At 41.4% G+C, this 19,071-nt stretch overlaps 1 protein-coding gene across 2 annotated transcripts in view; it reads left to right on the forward strand.

The window, feature by feature from the left end:
* The first annotated feature begins 2,657 nt into the window (after positions 1 to 2,657).
* Positions 2,658 to 19,071, forward strand: part of pvrl2l (PVR cell adhesion molecule related 2 like) — a 186,675-nt gene continuing 170,261 nt past the window's right edge. For both annotated transcript variants that reach the window (XM_036567102.1, XM_036567101.1), the window contains exon 1: positions 2,658 to 3,098. In XM_036567102.1, the coding sequence (XP_036422995.1) occupies positions 3,050 to 3,098 (49 nt within the window). In that variant the 5' untranslated portion in view covers positions 2,658 to 3,049. The remainder of the gene's footprint in view (positions 3,099 to 19,071) is intronic.

The following is a 19,071-nucleotide window of genomic DNA, read 5'->3' on the forward strand; positions in this document are numbered from 1 at the left end:
CACCTCAACCTCCTTTTCAAATAGGTAATTCCTCTTGGATGGCTTATTATGATTATATGTATTGGTATGGTCAAATGTGGTACCACAGTGCAAATTTCACATTTTCCCTTGAAAACAGAGTTTCTCAGTATATCTATATAGAACGATTCATGTGGCACTATGTATCAGCTTAGCTTCATTCAGTGGTGGACAGTAACAAAGCACATGTACGACCAACATGGCAGAGAACGTATTCAGGTGTGATCTCTTATATGTCATATACATCCACACATTGTTGACATAGCGACTTAAGAAGATATGTGGGTAAGGTAAGCTTAAGTAAAAAGACTTTCCTCAGTATCTTATGCCACTATTTAGTATAGCACCATGAAATTATATAATGTACTATGAATATTCAGTTTGTTTACTGAACATTTGGTAAGAAATGAGAAAGCGTCAACTTCATTTTCACCCTGAAGGAGCCTGAGGAGTCAAGGTCAAGCAGGTGCAAGAAAGTGCAACATGAATGGTGTGTGCAATAGCATCAAACAGTCAACAGATGGCATAGCGAGGTAAGTGATTAGTATGCATATGGTGTGGGCGAGAATTTGACAGGCAACACTGAATTCATCACTCCACTGCTTCAATTTAGTAATTGCTTAATTAGTTGTATTGTTTTAGCCAGGGAATCAGCCGGTCAGCACAGGTGTTTCAAAATAAGCTGTTAATTTAGACACATTTCCTAGTTAGTAACATGTTTACATTTATTAAGATAAGATCCTAAAACATCACCCTGTTTGTATGCTAAAATCTCCTGTGTGACAACACAGGAAATTCCTGTACAGTCACTAAAACAACTTTACAACAAATTTTCCAGGGCATAGGCATTCTCATTTCATGTCACAAACACTCTTACCAGAGAAGGAACTTTTCAGTGATTGGCCTATTTAATTACTAGATTTAATGACTCATTTTCAAATGGAGAGGATGAATTTAAATAACGTGGATGTGGCAAACATCAGAGTAGTCAATCAAAATTCATCTGAGACATATAGCTAGCTGCACTACCTGCTACAAGGCAAAAGTAATTGCATAATTCAATAGTTAAGATGTAAACAGTCATTAAGAGAGATTTGATGTGAAATCGTTCACTGTAAAGAAACTTACCAGCTCAGATCTTAACAATTTAATTTTAATTGCAGGAATTTAGAAAAATGCAGTTCCACTTTAATGACTGATGTTATATCTGAGAATTATTATTATAATGACGTGTTAATCTTTTGTTCTAATAAATATGTATTTTTGCATATGGAGAAGATGAATTGAAATACGAGTGTGTGTGTGTGGGCCTGTACACATATGTGTGCTTGCCCTGCAATACAGGAACAATGCTGCTCTTTAATTCCATCTCATCTACATAGATTGCTATTTGATGATGCTTCTCACTTTTTGACAGTGGTCTACTGGCTTTAGCCTTTATTTTAGGCTTTAATCTTTATTGTTACTAATGATAGTTACTGACTGTAGCCCATCTGTTGCTACACACAATTTTTTAGTCACCCAGTGTTGTCCGCAGTTAACAAGACTAGCATAGCCAGCACATAATGTAACTAATGTATGTAGCAAGCTACATACATCTTTATAACTCTTCAGTGCTACATTGCTTGATGTACTTTCACTTGAAATATTATCCATGTTGTAGGATAAAGATTAATCCATTAATATTTATTTTGAAATAAATTTAGCTTTATCTTCGATGGTTTCACTTCTGCCGGCCTCTCGCCCACTAGCCCCACCTTCATGCGTCACCACATCGACTCCGCGACACACACTTTTTGCACCGGCCCATCAAATAGGAGTGGAGCAACAGTCCTTTATCCCATTTCTGACTCCAGTGCGGTATCAGTTCAACCACAAATACAAACGCAGGCATTCCTTGCTAACAGAAAATGCTCGTCAATGGAATAGCAAAAACAACTGACACGCAAGACATTTATCTTGAGAGAGACATCACCACTAGCCACACACTTCACCCCGACAGTGACCCCGTCTCACACAAAACCCAAAGCCCCCGACACTAAATAACACAAGTAACACTCAAACATAACTATGTTACAACTAACAGACAACAACAATAAACAATATGTAGACCTTTTTTGAGGGCACGCGCTATCATTAGCCTTTGCATGTGGTCATCTGCCTAGCCACACCTCAGGCGCCAGCCAGTAGCAGAACGCTACAATATAAATCTCTTACGTATCACTGTGTTATTTTTATGGCGTAGCCTATAACTGAGCATCATATAAGCAGCATTTATTGTCATTGGCTCACAAAAAACAACAAAGCGCTATCTTAAATGTTTCATGTTTACTGATGTCTCACTTACCTTGTTTGATTTGGATTAATGTCTTAAAAAACTAAAGACAAGATGTTTTTCACTGCATGGGGATTTTCAGTTAATTTCATAAACGGTCTTAGTAAGATAGAGACTTTCCTGTGATTGGCCTATTTAAAGGAAACCTTTTTCGTTTCGTGTCTGGAGTGAATTGAGAAGGGCAGGTTCTGTAAGCGTACGAAGTTGTGAGGGTTTTCCAACCTTTGGGTTTGGGCAGTTTATGTGACGCTGTCTGACGTCACAACTTCGCCCGCCCCCTCCACTCCACTCCACTCCACTCCACTCGCTCCAGCGGAAGGAGTCTGGAGCCTGGACGCTGCCTCACCATCCAAGCACCTTTTACCTCACGAAGCATACCGAGAACATTAGCTACCTGTCCGCATACTGGTCACCCGAGTAGGGGAAAGGACTTTCAGATGTTTAAAGTGTGGAGCTGACAGGAGACCAAGAACGGGGAAACAAAACGCTAATTCGTGTGGTCAAACCTTTAATCCACGGACTTGGATTTTGCCTTCAGTCGGTGAACGACACATGTGTCTCTCAAAGTGAGTGCACGTCACGCGAGGAGCATTTGTGACTGAGATTCGGGGGGCTTAAGGATTGCGGATTGTGTATTCTCGCGACTGTGTGCTTTACAAGAAGACTGTCGAGCGAGACTACAGCTCCGACTGTAAAATGGGGAGCAGCTGGCTGATTCTTGGCGTCATTCTTCTGTCTAGCCAAGGTAAAGTAGCATTTATTAAGTTTGTGTACCTGGCAACTCGCAGTTAAATGAATATATGCAAATCGCTGATTTTAACAGTGGCCAGTGACACTTGGAGTTGCATGAAGTCAGGCGTTCCATGTGGACCGGGCTGGCAATTGGCAACTTGCACGTATGCACCAGGTTAATGGTGCATGCAGGCTAAGCATAACGTGATCATCAGATTTACATCGCATAAACATAGCGGACTCGCCAGCATTCCTTATACTTAGTTTTGGTACGCCATGTTAATGTAAGGTGTGGCCTCCCGGGGTGTTTCTTTCTCTGAGCGTTTTAAGGCAGCAAGTGGGATTGGCTCCTAAACCCTTTCTCTAATCCCTCCAGCAAAGGAGCTGCGACCACACTGTTTCCACCTACATTTTTTTGCAACAATCTATTCGTGAATGCATTTATCGGCCTTTTGTGTGTGATGGAGCCAAGTAAAGCTCAAACGCAACAGGGTGTTTTTAGAGCCCCAGGTTTCACTTGCTGCTGCCATAATGTTTTTATCTAAGCTAAGAAAGGGAATGCGCGTTCTTCACGGTTGTTTCCTTCCGCTCTTTTTTCTTTCCCACTAAATCTGTTGTCCTCGAGATTAAATCTGAAACAACTGAACGTTCCGCCGGTCAGAATTAATTTATTTTGTCCTCCATCCGTTGTGGAAGTTGTGGTTTGGATATTTGGTCACGGACTGAACATCAGACCCGTTTGGTGGCGCCGGTGTCATGTCCTGCTCTGTTATGTTCGGAGCTGTTGCACGTAGATAAGGGCAGAACTGACCGACACACAGGTTAACGTACATACAGGCGGGAGGGACACGACACACGGGGCAGCAGAGAGTTGAGGCTATTTCATTAAGCTTCACACGTAAACGAGAGAGGGGGGAGTGGAGCATTGAGCTCCTTGCAGTTGCATGAGCCCTCTGCTTTTGAATAGTGCGCATGGACATAAGCATGATATCATCTCTTTGCACGTGCATGTTGTGAAAGTAATGTGTGCATGTCGCGGTGTTGTTGATGGATTGGCAGTTCTTTGGCTCTGCATCTCAAATCAAGTTTTGAGGTGTCAAGAGATCTGTCTGGTTGTATCAGGTTTGAATATGCACCAAAATGTGGTCCACCAAAAAGCCTCGGAAGACTCTACTTTGGCTTGGACGAACCTTCACGTTGTCTACATCCCGTGTCTGTTTCTTTCATTATCATCAACACTGCTTCTGCGAGTGCCTGTAAAATCAACCTGAAATGAAAAACATGGCCCTTGTCATATTGAGTACGATTGATCATACTTTACAGTTTAAAGACATGTTCGCTTTTCCGTAATCTTTAGTCGAAATCTAAAACGTCAACGTGCACCGTGCAATTATATTAATCAGTATATCAGTATAACGACATTCATCATTAATCACGTTTCTTTCCTCCTTCCAACCATCCCCATCTATCATTGAGTGAAATGCTTAGCTAGCTCAGAGACCCTCCCTAATACCGTATTTTACTAGTGCTAAGTGATGTAAAGTCAATACTCTTATACCTGTATTGGTGTTAAACGGCAACATTGATTTTAGTTTTAGTGGCATTACCTCGCTGGCTACACCATATTTGTAAGACGTTCTTTTAGAATAGAAGACCAGTACCGAATTTTATCAGTAAGCTCACACTACTTTAAGATAACAATGCTTTCCTTGTTGAACATCAAGCCTCTTCCTCCCTGTATAGTGAAGTGGTCTGTATTGCAACAGGTGACCATGAACAATGGGTCTCTGTTTCTGCATGTCTCAGAATGTATAAATGCCATAAGATGAAACTAGTCTTTATACAAAAAACACTTCTTTCTTTTTGACACCCACTTTGTTACACAAGCTCACATAGGGGAAAAAAGAAACCAAAAGAAACAAAAACGGCACCATCCTTTTGAATGTCCTTTTGCAGCACACCCACCCTTTTTTAAAACTGCAAACCTTCATCCCGAGCCTTTGTGCCCATGGCTTTAGTCATTGGTGAACTGAAAGCACATCCCAAACCCTACCCCTCATGTCTTGCCTCTGCAGTCCCAGTTGTTTATTGGACTCTGAGGGCAACATTTCAGCAAAGAAGACAGAGGGCTTCCCACAAAAGTATTTAAGTTGTAGTCCTAATCTGTGCTCCACTCTCCCCTCACACACATACAGAAATAAAAGGGTTGCCACTGTTTATTGTGTTAGTAATTGAATAATCTACTCATTATTGCAAGGTTTTTTTAGTGCCTGATTTAATTACACACATTTGGAAAGTCAAAGTGTCTTCGAAGTAATTAATATTGTGCAGAAGTGAGTGCATGCGACAGGTGTAGTTGTGCTTGTCAGATGCAGAAAATATATGGGCTCTTAAAGTTTCATTGTGCGTCAGAGCTGAAAAGTCTGCTCAGTGTCATGCTCTTTCTCTTGATTCACTCTCTCTCACTCTCTCTTCATGTGCGACATATTGCTGTTTTGTTCATTCTGTCTGTGCTTCTTCTTTCACTCTGGCCACCCTGTCTATCTATAAGACAGCCCTCCCCCTCCTCATTCTTTACATCCAGCCAGTCATACAGTAGGCTGTGCCAACCTATTGTACTGAGAGCTCCCATTAGTGTTGGCTTGAGGGCTCCTGGTGCCTCAGCCTTGAAGCCCTGCCACCCACCAGCGTTCTTGGATGAAGCGAAGGCTAAAGAGATGGATTTTTGCGTGGGCTCTGAGATCATCCTCTTTCTAACCCTTCCATATTCCTATGGACTCACAGAAAAGTTATTTTTTTATGCTGTTGTTGTTTACTTTTCTCTCTGTGCTTCTCTCACTTATCACCTCCTCCTTGAAAAAGATATACACTCTTATTTTTCTCCAGATTACTCGTATAGCACGACTTTTGAAAGCTGATGAGCCAGTCTGGTGTTGAATGCCTTGGCAGTGGGCAGCGTGCTAGCAGGCCTAACGTTGGTTTATGTAGGAAATGTCATTCTTCATTCTCTCGAGGAGAAGTCAGATTGGTTTTTAATTACCACTGTTACCTTCTGAAGCTTGCTGCATGCTCTCTCTCTTTTACCATTGGTGACACTGGGGGCTTTTAATTGTGCTGCTAAAAATGTGGTAGCGTGTGTGTGTGAGTGAGTGCATGCGAATGAGAGAGGATGTGAATCTTTATTCTCCCCATACAGTCATAAACCTTATGCTCACTTCAGTAGACCTTGATTATACAAAGGCCTGTTAACCTCGTTATAAACAATACCTTTGCTCTGTCGTGGAGGAGGCAGGTTTTCACCTGCAAGATGAGTTTCAATACCATGTCACTTGTGGCTTATAAATGGAACTTGTCACGCTGTGGTGGTAAAATAGTGATAACATGTCAAGCTCACGCAGTCAGAAGCATGAAAATTCAGTAGACCCTGAATTAGAGCATTTTTGTCTCTCGTTAAAACCATAATCTCAGCTTCAACAGTGAGAATGGCTGTTTGTTTAAAAGTTTGAGGGGGGAAAAAGACCTTGTGCCATTTGGAACCCACTGAGGGGAAAACGTTCTTTGCCCATTCTTTAATGTTTTTAATTCCTTTCAGTGATAAACAGGGTAATAGAGGATGATTTGGAGCAAAAGAAGTTATTTGGAAATAAAGAAATAAATAAGACAAGTGTTTATTTCTTTCCGCAGTCTTCGGCCTGGTTTGGAGAATTGAAATGACAGGCATGTCTCAGCCCTGCGACTTAAACCCTAGAGAGAACTTTACAGCACCGCTTCCGAGGCACTCTATGGCAGGGTGAGAGGCTAATGCTTCTGGAGTTTTCTATAGGCTTTCCGTTATGGTGTATAGAGAAAGACTTCCATGAGGGAATATGCTTAACTGTTTACGTAAGCGGCTGTTGGAGTTCTTTCTGTCTGAATGTTTGAGTTTTGTTTGCGTGGGTGTATTTGTTTTGTTTCTGATTTTTAACTTTGCCTGGCTGCAGTTTTACCACAGCTGAAATTTATTTGCCAATTTATAGCTATTGAGATGGATAGCAGTGTTTTTTAGTGAGAAGCACAGGAGATGAATGTTAGTATTAATGCGAAAACTGCAGTTTGCACAGTCACAGAGTTGTGAAAATTGTAGACAGGAACACGTAGACAGGAATATACATGAGCACACCTCTCAGGCACATGCGTGCTTGCATGCACGTAGAAGTGTACACGCAAGCCTATCACTCCACCTCTGATTGGGGTGGAAAATATGACAATGTATAATTCTTATTATATGAGCTAAATAACTGCATCTGTTATACAGACCAGATTAAAAAACAGCTATTGCACCATAACTTTATAAACTGCACTGTAGAGTAATTACAGGATTAGTGCCAAATTTTTAATGTCAAGACATTTTTTGTCCACCGTAGTTTCAGTTCCACATTACACTTACCAAAAAACAGACCACCTCAGTAACCATATTTATTTTTGCACCAAATAACATTGAGAAGTTAAATTCCCTCATACTGTACTTGTGATGGAGGAGAATGTGACAGGGAGGACTATTTTGTGTAAAACTGACTGCCACACTCCCTGGTTTGAAGGTTATTGAGAACGTTATCAAACCCTCTAACATTAGTTTTAAGTCGTATATAATATGACTACAATACTGCAAAAAGAAAATCCTAAAAAAACTTTTTAATCTGTCTGTTGTCACTGTCAAAGATAACACAATATCGAATTTAATGTTGAATAAAATTAAATTTACCAGCTTTTAAATGTGGCTCCTTGTCTTAAATGATGTTATTTACTATTCATCATGTAACAGTGAATTTTCTTTTGCAGTTTTCATGGCAAATAAATTAGTGTGTTAAAGCTAACTAATGTCAAGGGCATATAAATTATGCATTTTATTTTTTACTTTACATTAATGTGGAAACAGATACACATTTGAGCAAGGGTTTATGTTAATTTTGTAATTTATGTAGTAGTATTTGAGACTTCAATGCCTATTTATATGGCCAGCAATTGAAAATGCCTGTAATCATAAAGTATATATCAAGATATACATTTTTCACTTGCAGAATTTCTTTTCATGCACTATGTCAGTGATGAACTTGATGAATATATTTAAGCTTGAAAAAGCTGAATATTGTGGACTCAAGTGGCACTCTTTTCTTGAAATGGCGCTGTAATAGTTTCATTTGTTTCCTTCTAAATATTTTTGCAAACATTAACACAAATTAATGTAGTGCTGTTAGGCTAATGCATTTGTGCAGTTTTAATTCCTTCTCTAACCTCAGTTCTAGAGATGACATGATACCAGTTTTTCTTAGAAAAGAGTACTCAAAGAGAATGTCAAAACTTGGTGAAGGACTTATCTACTGTTGTCATCACATCTTTGTCTTATCTCTCAGTTTTTTTCCTGACACAGTAATACTAGTTCTTTCAGTTTTAACAAAAAAATCATAGTGCATTGTGCAGCTTTAAGATGAGCCTCTCAAAGACTGTCATATTAAAGAAGAAATACACAGCTAACAGCATGACACAATGAGTGTGTACTATTTCAGGCTAGATTTGTTAGAGGATTAGATTGGATTTATTTGTTCCCTCCTATAGCCGATCCAGCATTCAGCCCTGCGGATAACTGGCTGACACCCATACTGGTGTCAAACCTGTGTCACCACTACTCAACTCTCAAACTGGATATTTTAATGCTCATCATGTTTGCCATGTCATCCACCCTTAACCGTCACTACTAAACTCACACAGAAACATACATAGAGGCAGACACTGTACAGCTGATGGCTCTTAAGTTCTTAGCCTGAGCCCAGTTTCCAAGGTGCAGTGCTCCAAGTTTGGCAGTACTGTCATAACTGCTGCTATTTGTGGAGCTTTAGCAGTCTGGGTTTACTGTATGGTGACACTCTTTCTCTCTGGTGATTGTCAACTCTAACACCCATCCAAATGATGAAGGGCTTTCCCTTTTTAGTCATGTGTCTTACATGAAGAAGATACTGATTGTGTAAGCACATTTATATGCTAACCAATGTAATTCACGGATAGCAGAACTTGAGAAATAAGCATAATGTGTTGGTCTATGATTTTGTTTGTGACTCAGTGCAGCAGAGAAGGCAGGCTGCATCCACTTTGACATCATCATCATCATTAACCACTTAGTTCAGATAGGGTCGCGGTAGCAGTTGGGAGAGCAGAGAATCCCAGACGACCCTGTCCCCTGCAGCTTCCTCCAGCTCATTCCTGGGGACCCCAAGCCGCTCCCAGGCCAACTTGGAGATATAATCCCTCCAGTAGGTCCTAGGACAACCCCGGGGTGTTGTCCCAGTAGGCCGTGCCTGGTACACCCCCACCAGGAGGCGTCCAGGGGGCATCCGGATCAGATGCCCGAACCACCTCAACTGGCTCCTCTCAATGTGGAGTAGTAGCGGCTCTACTCCGAGCTCCTCCCGGATGACCGAGCTCCTCACCCTATCAGGTAGAGTGTAGCCCGCCACCCTGAGAAGAAAGCTCACTTCCACCGCTTGTATTCGCGATCTCATTCTTTCGGTCATTACCCACAGCTCATGACCATTGGTCAGGGTCGGGATATAGACCGACTGGTAAACAGAGAGCTTCGCCTTATGGCTCAGCTCCCTCTTCACCACGGTACAGTGACCGTATTACTGCTGCCGCCTGTTCCAGCCTGCGGCCGATCTCACGATCCCTCTTTCCATCGCTCGTGAACAAGATCCCGAGATACTTAAACTCCTCCACATGGGGCAAGTCTTTTCCCCTTACCTGGAGTGGGCGTGCCATCCTTTTCTAGGCTAGGACCATGGACTCAGACTTGGAGGTGCTGATCCGCATACCAAGTGCTTTACACTCTGCAAACCGCTCCAGTGAGTGCTGGAGGCATCCATTGGATCCAGCCAAAAAACATCATCTGCAAATAGCAGAGACGCCACCCTCCGGGCCTTCACACATAATGCTGTCCTGACCTCTGCTACGCCTTGACACCCTGTCCATGAATATCACGAACAGGAATGGAGACAAGGCACAACCTTGGCGGAGTCCAACACTAACACTGAAAGAGCTTAACTTAATGCAGAGTATACTAACACAACTCTCACTCCAGGAGTACAGAGATTGAATGGCCTGGAGGACCTCCCACAAGATATCTCGGGGAACATGGTCGTAAGCCTTCTCCAAGTCCACAAAACACATGTAGACTGGGTTGGCAAACTCCCATGCCCCCTCAACAATCCGTGAGAGGGTGAAAAGCTGTTATATTGTTCCACAGCCAGGACGGAATCCGCATTGTTCCTCCTCAATCTGAGGTTCAACTATTGGTCAAAGTCTCCTTTCCAGCACCTTGGCATAGACTTGCCGCTGCCACCTTTTTTGCCTGTCGGTACCTATCTGCTGAGTCGGGAGTCCTCCGGGCCATTCAGTCCCTAAAGGCCTCTTTCATTAGCTTTCATTAGCTTCATTAGCTTGGGTCACCGCCCTGACAGGCACGAACAAGCTTTGGCCACAGCTACGCCCGACAGCTTCCACAGTGGAGGTTTTGAACAGGGTCCATTCAGACTCCATGTCCCCTACCTCCTCTGGAACATGAGAAAAGCTCTCCCGGAGGTGGGAGTTAAAATCAGTGGTCTCTGACAGTTGTTCCCAGCATACCCTCACTATTCACTTGGGCCTACCGGGTCTGACCATCAGTCTTCCCTGCCATCTGATCCAAATCACCACCAGGTGGTGATCGGTTGACAGCTCAGCACCTCTCTTCACTCGAGTGTCCAGAAAATATGGTCCCAAGTCAGATGAAATGACAACAAAGTCGATCATTGACCTTTGACCCAAGGAGCTCTGGTACCATGTACACTTATGAACATCCTTGTGTTCGAACTTAGTGTTCGTTATGGACAGTCCATGCCTAGCACAGAGGTCCAATAACAATTCACCATTCGAGTTTAGATCGGGCAGGCCGTTCTTCCCAATCACACCTCTCCAGGTTTCCCAGTCATTGCCAACATGAGCACTGAAGTCTCCCAGTAAGACTATGGAGCCTCTCGCTCCAAGAAGGCAGAATACTCCGACCTGTTGTTTGGTGCATAAGCACACACAACAGTCAGAGTTTTCCTCTCTGCGATTTTAATTTGACCCTCTCGTCCACCGGGACAAACTCCAACTGCACGGCAGCCAGCTGGTGATTTGTGAGTATCCACACACCTGCCTCTCACCCTGTGCAACCCCTGAGTAGGAGAGGGACCAACCTCTATCAAGGAGTTTGGTTCCAGAGCTGACACTGTGGGTGGAGGTGAGCCTAACTATCTAGTGTCTAGTGGGTACCTCTCAACCTCCCGCACAAGCTCCGGCTCTTCCCCCCCAGTGAGGTTACATTCCACGTACCAAGAGCCAGTTTCTGCCGCAGGGGTCTATGCCGCCAAGGGCCTTCCCGCCATCTCCCACTGCCTAAACGGCACTGCACTGGTCCCCCATGCTGGACCACATGGTCCCCCCCACGTTGCCTTTTCAGGCTGAGCCCGGCCGGGTTACTTGGGCTGCTGGGCCACCAGGTGCTCGCCAAGGAACACTGCCCCCAGGCCTGGCTCCAGGGGTAGGTCCCGGTAACCTTCCCCCGGGCAGAAAACCTCCTTGACAGTGAGTCGCAAAAGTGCCTGACCTTACAGTAGCTGCGGAAAAAAGTGTTGGCCCTGCAGCTCTGGCTGCCACAACAACCCTTATGCTTATTGATAGTGCTTGAAACCTCTGAAACAAGGGCCTAGTTCAATGGTTCTCAACCTTCTAGAGCTGCATCTACAGGTTGGAGTTGCCAACCCCCTCTTTTTTCAACACACTACAAAAACCATCTTCAAATCTAGACCTTCAATCCAATTTGAGATCCTGGATTTTGTAATCCCTGGTAGATCACTGAACTGTTGATGTAATTTATTGTCATACCTACCAGTGAATACAAAATCCAGGACCTGAAACTGGATTCAGGATCCAAAATTGAAGACTTCTGCACTAACATCTTCTCTTTAATCTGAAATACACTATAGCATGTGTCAAGCTCCAGTTCTGGCAGGCCAAAACACTGCGGACTTCAGCACGCTGGCTCATTAAACACACCTGATTCAGCTCATCAGCTAATTAGCAAGGCCTTTATAAACTGAATTCAGAGCGTTAAATGAGGGTAAATACTGATCTCTGTAGCACTTTGGCCTGGAAGGTCCTCAGTTTGACATGCCTGCACTACAGCTTTCTACACATTTCTTCTGAAACTACAACAACAAATATTATTTTTTATCTATTTTGGCTTTTTAAAAAAAATATGTTTATGCTTAATATGTGGTTGCTTTGTAGAACAGGTAGCTAATAGCTAATCGCATAGGGCAGGTTCCCAAGCCCAGAGTAGACTAGAGGCTAGACTAAACAGAATTTCTGATGACGATTTGCCGTTAACACTGCAGTTTAGTCCAAGACTGGGCTTAACCCATGCCTGGGGAACTGACCCATAACGTTTCTAACATCAAATGTAGAAAACCTAGGTACTGGTCTAGGCTCCTGGACTAAGAATTACTGCGCAAGACTGCAAATAGTGCTAGTTAAAGACTTGCTACTAACTCTGCATGTATGCGTGTTTTACTGTCCCGTGACTAGTTCATAACAGAATTGGCATGTTCTTGTGCAGACTGAGGGTTTTTAGGTATACACCCCTGATATATATATATATATATATATATATATATATATATATATATATATATATATATATATATATATATATATTATATATATATATATATATATACTGAAGAAGTCTTTTTCTCTCCATGACATTTATTTCTGGAGTTTTTGAGCAGCAAATATGATGCAGGACTTCTTGTGAATGCTTTAAAAGAAGTGTTTACTCATTAACACTTCACCAGCTGGTGAATTTGAGACCTTTGCACACATAGGTTAAAATGTCATAAAAAGTGGTGCTTATTTGTTGTTCTAATATTTTCTTTTACTTTTCTTTTGAAATCCCAGAAAGCCCAGAATCCCAGCATGTGAATACCAAAAGCTGCTTAACCTTTTTTTTAACCCAGTGCTCCTTGTACCATGTTTTTTACTCATGACTTATAAACAAGCTCTTCGCCATGGCTGTCGCAGAGATACCTAGATGGAATGCAGTCTGAAGTGCATCCTAACTTTCCAGACACATTGCTACATCCCCCCATCGTGTCGCTACATCCCAGATGTGATCCTTTTTGCAGAAACATTTTTCAAGTAAAATCCTGACTTCTTAGTCATGTCACTCGTATAAGACCTACAAAAATGGCTCTGTAATACACAAACAACCCAAAGGTGTCCCATCCATGCTAAAACGTCTTTCAAATGTCATCCTTATATTGCTTATTGTTATAGTAGAGTGGTTCCTGACGGTTCTGAAGCATCTCTTCTCAGCATATTTTGTTGTTTTCCTTGTTCTAACAAGAATTGGCTAGTTTTCTTTGTTGGTTTATTTAGAGAAAAGAAATATCACACATGCAAATATTTGACACTGCTAGCTTAGAAATCATGCCATAACATACACATTTTGTCCCCTTAATCTGATGGCAGCATTCAAACCCCAATCGTAAGGGAATCTGGAGGCATCGTCCCCATGGAGAACTTTTAATGAAAGCTAAGTACTGTTGTGCACTCTGAAATTAAAGAAAAGAAAATATAATTTATGCATTTTAGGTATTTTAACTTGTTTGTTAGGTCTTGTGTTTACCACACCAAGGTCAGAAGGTCTGTATGCAATTTGGCAGACACCTGCTTTTAAGACTCCTCATAAAAAATAAAGTCTAGGGCTGCACCTAATGATCCTTTTTTCGATTAGTTGAATAATCTAACAACTAATTCATTGATTATTTTAAAGATTTTTTATTGCTCAATTAATACAACAATTAACCCAAAATAAATATCAAAAAACTTGCCTGATTAATATTTCAATATTTTATTCCATCATCTTCTCTTAAAAACAAAAGAATGTAACAATAAACAGTACACACTGCTTGGCATTAGTTTGCAACAAAGCCCAGTCTTAACTGGTATTCTTGATTTACAGCCCAGCATCAGAAAAAGAGACGCAAAAAGCATATGAGAATAATGATAATAGTGACATATTTTAATATGGGTCTAATTTTCATGTCACTGCTGTGTTATGATATATTATTAGGCGTAGGAATCTCTAGGCACCTCATGATTCGTTTCGATTACGATTCAGAGGGCTGCGATGCGATTATAAAACAATTATCGATGCATCTTGATGCATCTTTTTTTTCTATATAGCATTTATATTTCCTCACTGTGTGAGCTCAAGTTTCGAGTTCAAGTTTCAAGTTTGTTTGTCACTTACAAAACATGTCAGGACATTTACGCACTGAAATGCTTGTGGTGAGGCACAGGTAATCACTCTACAGAAAGTAAATAAGTAAAAATAAAAGTACAAGAAAAACCAACTGAAATATATTAAATATACACAAAATATACACAAAATATATACAGAATGTGGAGACAATATACATTTTAAAGTGACTAAGTAACTTGGTGTTATTGTTATTTAAAGTGACTTGCCACTTTTAGAGCAAAGTATTTGTAATGATCCATAATGAATTTACTTCCCATATCTTTTTTAACAAATGGAAGTGATGTGGCAAGTGAACTAGAAGGCTCTCATTCAGAGCTCTTGTTTGGAGCACGAGAAGCTGCTGCTACCCATCTGCCATAAAATGCGCAGTTACGGTGAAATAAGATCCAGTGGCAGTGGATGTCCATGCAGCGCGTTACAGCTATTCTACCCGTTTTCTTTAGTGATTTTCTAACTTCGGTTTTGGTCTTGTAGAGACGGGGGGATCGCTGTGTCAGTAAAGTATTTTTGAGACAGGACGTGTGCAACATAGCGCGAAAGCCCTGTTTGGCAACGACAAGGAACCGGCATGCAGACTGCAGGTCACATAGCAGCAATGCGTTATTCGCATTTATAAGCACCGCAGTTGGTTTCCTGGTACGTTAAATCTGCAATGAGAGACTGTCACACACTAAAAAGTGGTGAAGCTGAAGTCAGCTTCTCTTTCAAATTCACCCGTTCCACCTTAAATGGTGCTGCATTTACATTCGGTGCCTCAGTTAGAATTTAAGGTGGAACGGGTAAATTCGAACAAGAAGCTGGAGAAAGAGAAGCGACTTCAGCCTCGTAAAACAGTCGAACTTAAAGCACAGCAAAGTAAATCTGTGTTTTCGTTTATATTTTTTAGTCTATACTAGGACATTAACACATACTGAGACATACTGGACATAAAATGTTGTGGCTCCCAAGGTGGTTTGATTTTTGTTGAAAGGTCAAAATGGCTCTTCTTATCATTTGGGTTGTGACTCCTGACCTAACCTGGTTTTTAATGCAGAGGGTGCTGGTCGAATTTCTCGCTCATCCCATTGTGTTTTTGTTATGTGCCGCCACAGACTGTCCAGGCGCTGCACTTCCACACTTCCAAGTTCCGCCTTTTGCGTTCCATCAACATTACATTATAAATTAAATATTTAGAAAATCGATTTTTGACATTTGTGAATCGATTCAGAATCGTTCACGTCCGCATCGCGATGCATCTAAGAATCGATTTTTCCCCCACCCCTATACATTATTATTATTATTATTATTATTATTATTATTATTATTATTATTAAGGGCCTAGTTATTAAGTTAATTATTAATAATAATAGACCTTGTATGTCAGATGCCTGAACAGAAAAATACTGGACCTCAAATTCGAAAGGATTGCTGTGACATGTAGATTAATGTAATCACAGTATGGAGAATCAGTATTTTTACAGTATTTTGTACATAAGTACTTGACTTAAAAGCTAAAATAGTTATGACTTAAAATGGATTTATTTAATCACTGGATTAATATGCTGTTAAGGTAATCACTGAGAACTTGTTTTCATCAGTGTGGAGCAAGGAAAATAATTGAAGCAATTTACAGACTGTAACGTTACTTTGAGCCATTTTCTCGCTCATGTGCGGCTGGTAAAGCAAACAGAAAATATAAAATGGCTGAACAGCAATACATGGTGTAACGTTTATGGCACTGTCTTGCTGATGTAACTTTGCTGTGAAGAAATGCTTTCGCTTTTAGTGTTCATGCAAAGCAGTTGTACTACTGTGATAAACCAATTACAATTTGCAGAGCTTACAGAGCACCACATTGTTGGGTCTCTGTCTAAAATACTCCCACACTTTAGATGATCGTGGGTGAGGTTTTTATCTGCAGCTTGTTCTCCAGAGGGGATCCATGCTTTGACCAGGCGCAGCCATCTTACTTCATAAACGACGTGCTGACACACGTTATGCAAATCGATGATGTTGATTACGCTAATGAGTCGGCCTAACTAACTCTAAAAACTCTGCCCGCCCATGAGTTGTGTTCTATCTGCATTAAGGCCTATACTGGCTCATAAGTCTCCAAATTGCTCTATATTCGCATGATGTGCGATGATAACCCTTTGCAGCTCAGTGGTCATCACAGTCCAAAAAATCAACATGTTCTATTAAAGATGATCTTTATTTTAGATAACAACTACGTTGTAGCTGTCTGTCATCATTAAATTGATTTAGCAAATTAATATTACTGTAGCAAAAGTTAGACAGTTAAACTGTAGAATTTCATGAAGAAATAAAAAAAGAGCTTCCAAATCAGTTTGCTGCTGTAGCATGCAACGTAAACCAGGGTAGCTGAGAGCGTTCTTCAAATTTTGAAAAAGACATATCAGAGGTTATCTTAGTCCTGATTAAAGCACTATATGGATTGGCTGAATAATTCTGGTGAATGGCTGCTGCGCTGTGTTTCATAATCTACATGACACATGTGAATGGCATGTTTATTAAAACTCAAAATAGCAAATTTGGCCAAATGGCAGTAAGTATGTATTTATGTATGCCTGTTGTTTACTGTTAACAGGCAAAATATCCTCAGGCTTTGGCCATAGTTACTACACAAGTGAGAAAATTAGCCTAAGGGAGGCTGAGCAGACCTTGTTCATTCATTACCTTGAATGTCTCAGCCTTCACAAAAACGTCCTTCGTAAATGGCTGGCAGAGGACACAAGTAGAATGCTTTCTAATCTGGCTGAGGCTGTGCAGACATCTGCAGCTAGGACGGCAGCTATGCTGACAATGTGTGGCTCCTTGGCATACCGGAGAGATTAGGCAGCCCAGTGCCCGTCCAGATGCCAGGCTTACTGACTGGGGTAAGTGCCCGGTAGGAGATGACTTTTCGGGGGTAGTGTGGATTAGGGTTGTCGTGGGGGCTTTGGCTTATATTTCAGTGGTGAGTCACACAACATGGACAAAAAAATCAATAAGGCAGTACCTAGCCAGAGGCTGTGTGTGTGCATGCATGTACTTGTATATATTTGAAGCATCTGTTTTAGTAAGCCTATCATTAGAACAAAGAAGATACCGCCTCAAGACATGAGACTTGCCATCTTAAGACAGGTTCCTGCACATGCACACACGCAATGTTTAATTTTGTTGACTGATCGTGAAAGAATGTGTCCTCACCCGAAATTGGAGGTGATAAAAGAAGTTCTTTTTTTTGTCAGGGTATTGGACAGGATCGAAGAGTGCACAACTTTAAAAGCTCTGTGTGCAAATTTGCATTGTTCATGTGAGGCTCTTAATGTTCCTTGTAAACTGCAAGTGAAAGGTTGCTCTGCTCACGCACATGATACATTACCTTACATGGGCAGCAGAGCAAGACAGCACAATTTATTGGTGGCTGCAAGGCGGTCTCCAGCATAATTTTCTTTCCTTTTTTCTTCCCTTTGCTCCTTCCTTCCTTCTTTCCAACCAATGCTCTCTCTCTGTCTTACCCTGTCTTTCCCTTTCTTTTTCCTTCCTTCCTTCCTTCCTTCCTTCTATCCTTCCCTCCAACCAACGTTCTCTCTCTCTGTCTTACCCTGTCTCTCCCTTTCTTTTTCCTTCCTTCCTTCCAACCAATGCTCTCTCTCTGTCTTACCCTGTCTCTCCCTTTCTTTTTCCTTCCTTCCTTCCAAAGCTGTCTGTCTTTCTTTCTTTCTTTCTTTGTTTCATTCTTTCTTTCTTCCTTCCTTTTTCTTCCTTCCTTCCTCCCTTCCTTCTTTCCTCCCTTCCGTCTTTCTCTCTTTCATGTTCCCTCTCTCTCTCTCTTTCTTTCTTTCTTTCTTTCTTTCTTTCTCAGTGCTAACTACCCATCATTGCCCTCTCTTTATACAACTACTTTTCATTTACCGTCACCTGTTATCCTTGCCTGCTCTCTTTTTATTTTTGCCTCTCAGTTCAGTTCAGTTCAGTTCAGTTTAGAATAGCTTTATTAGCATGACTGTGAGGTACAGTATTGCTAAAGCATCACAACAGAAGAAGTGAACAACAAAAACAGTAATGTAAACAGAATAAGATAAAAGAACCAACATAAATAATAATCATATTAATTATTATAATCATAATATCACAGTATTATTATTATTATCACTGTTTATAATTATAACCATACAAATTAGTAAACTAATGATATTTACAACGTTGGGGGTAAGTGGAGTGGGGGTATGGAGGGTGGGGGTAAGTGGAGTGGGGTATGGAGGGTGGGGGTAAGTGGAATGGGGGTATGGAGGGTGTGGGTAAGTGGAATGGGGGTATGGAGGGTGTGGGTAAGTGGAGTCGGGGTATGTGGGATGGGGGTCAGGAGGGTGGGGGTACGGGGGGGCTGTTACCCGCTGTCTCTCAGGCGGTGGCATGTTGTTATGTATTTGGCAGCGAGGGGGGCTGTGAGCCCCTCTCCAAGGAATATTCGTAATTTCTCCAATTCTGTACAATTTTCAAAATTTGGGATTAATTTTTTGAATTTGTTTGTGTAAATTTCCCTTGTCTGTTTGTATTTTTCACAGTGAAGAAGAAAGTTTCTTTCTTTCTGATGTCTTTCCTCTGTCTCAGTTCTTTCTCACAG

This window comes from Colossoma macropomum, unplaced genomic scaffold (assembly GCF_904425465.1).
Source record: "Colossoma macropomum unplaced genomic scaffold, Colossoma_macropomum, whole genome shotgun sequence".
NCBI classification, from domain to species: Eukaryota; Metazoa; Chordata; class Actinopteri; order Characiformes; family Serrasalmidae; genus Colossoma; species Colossoma macropomum.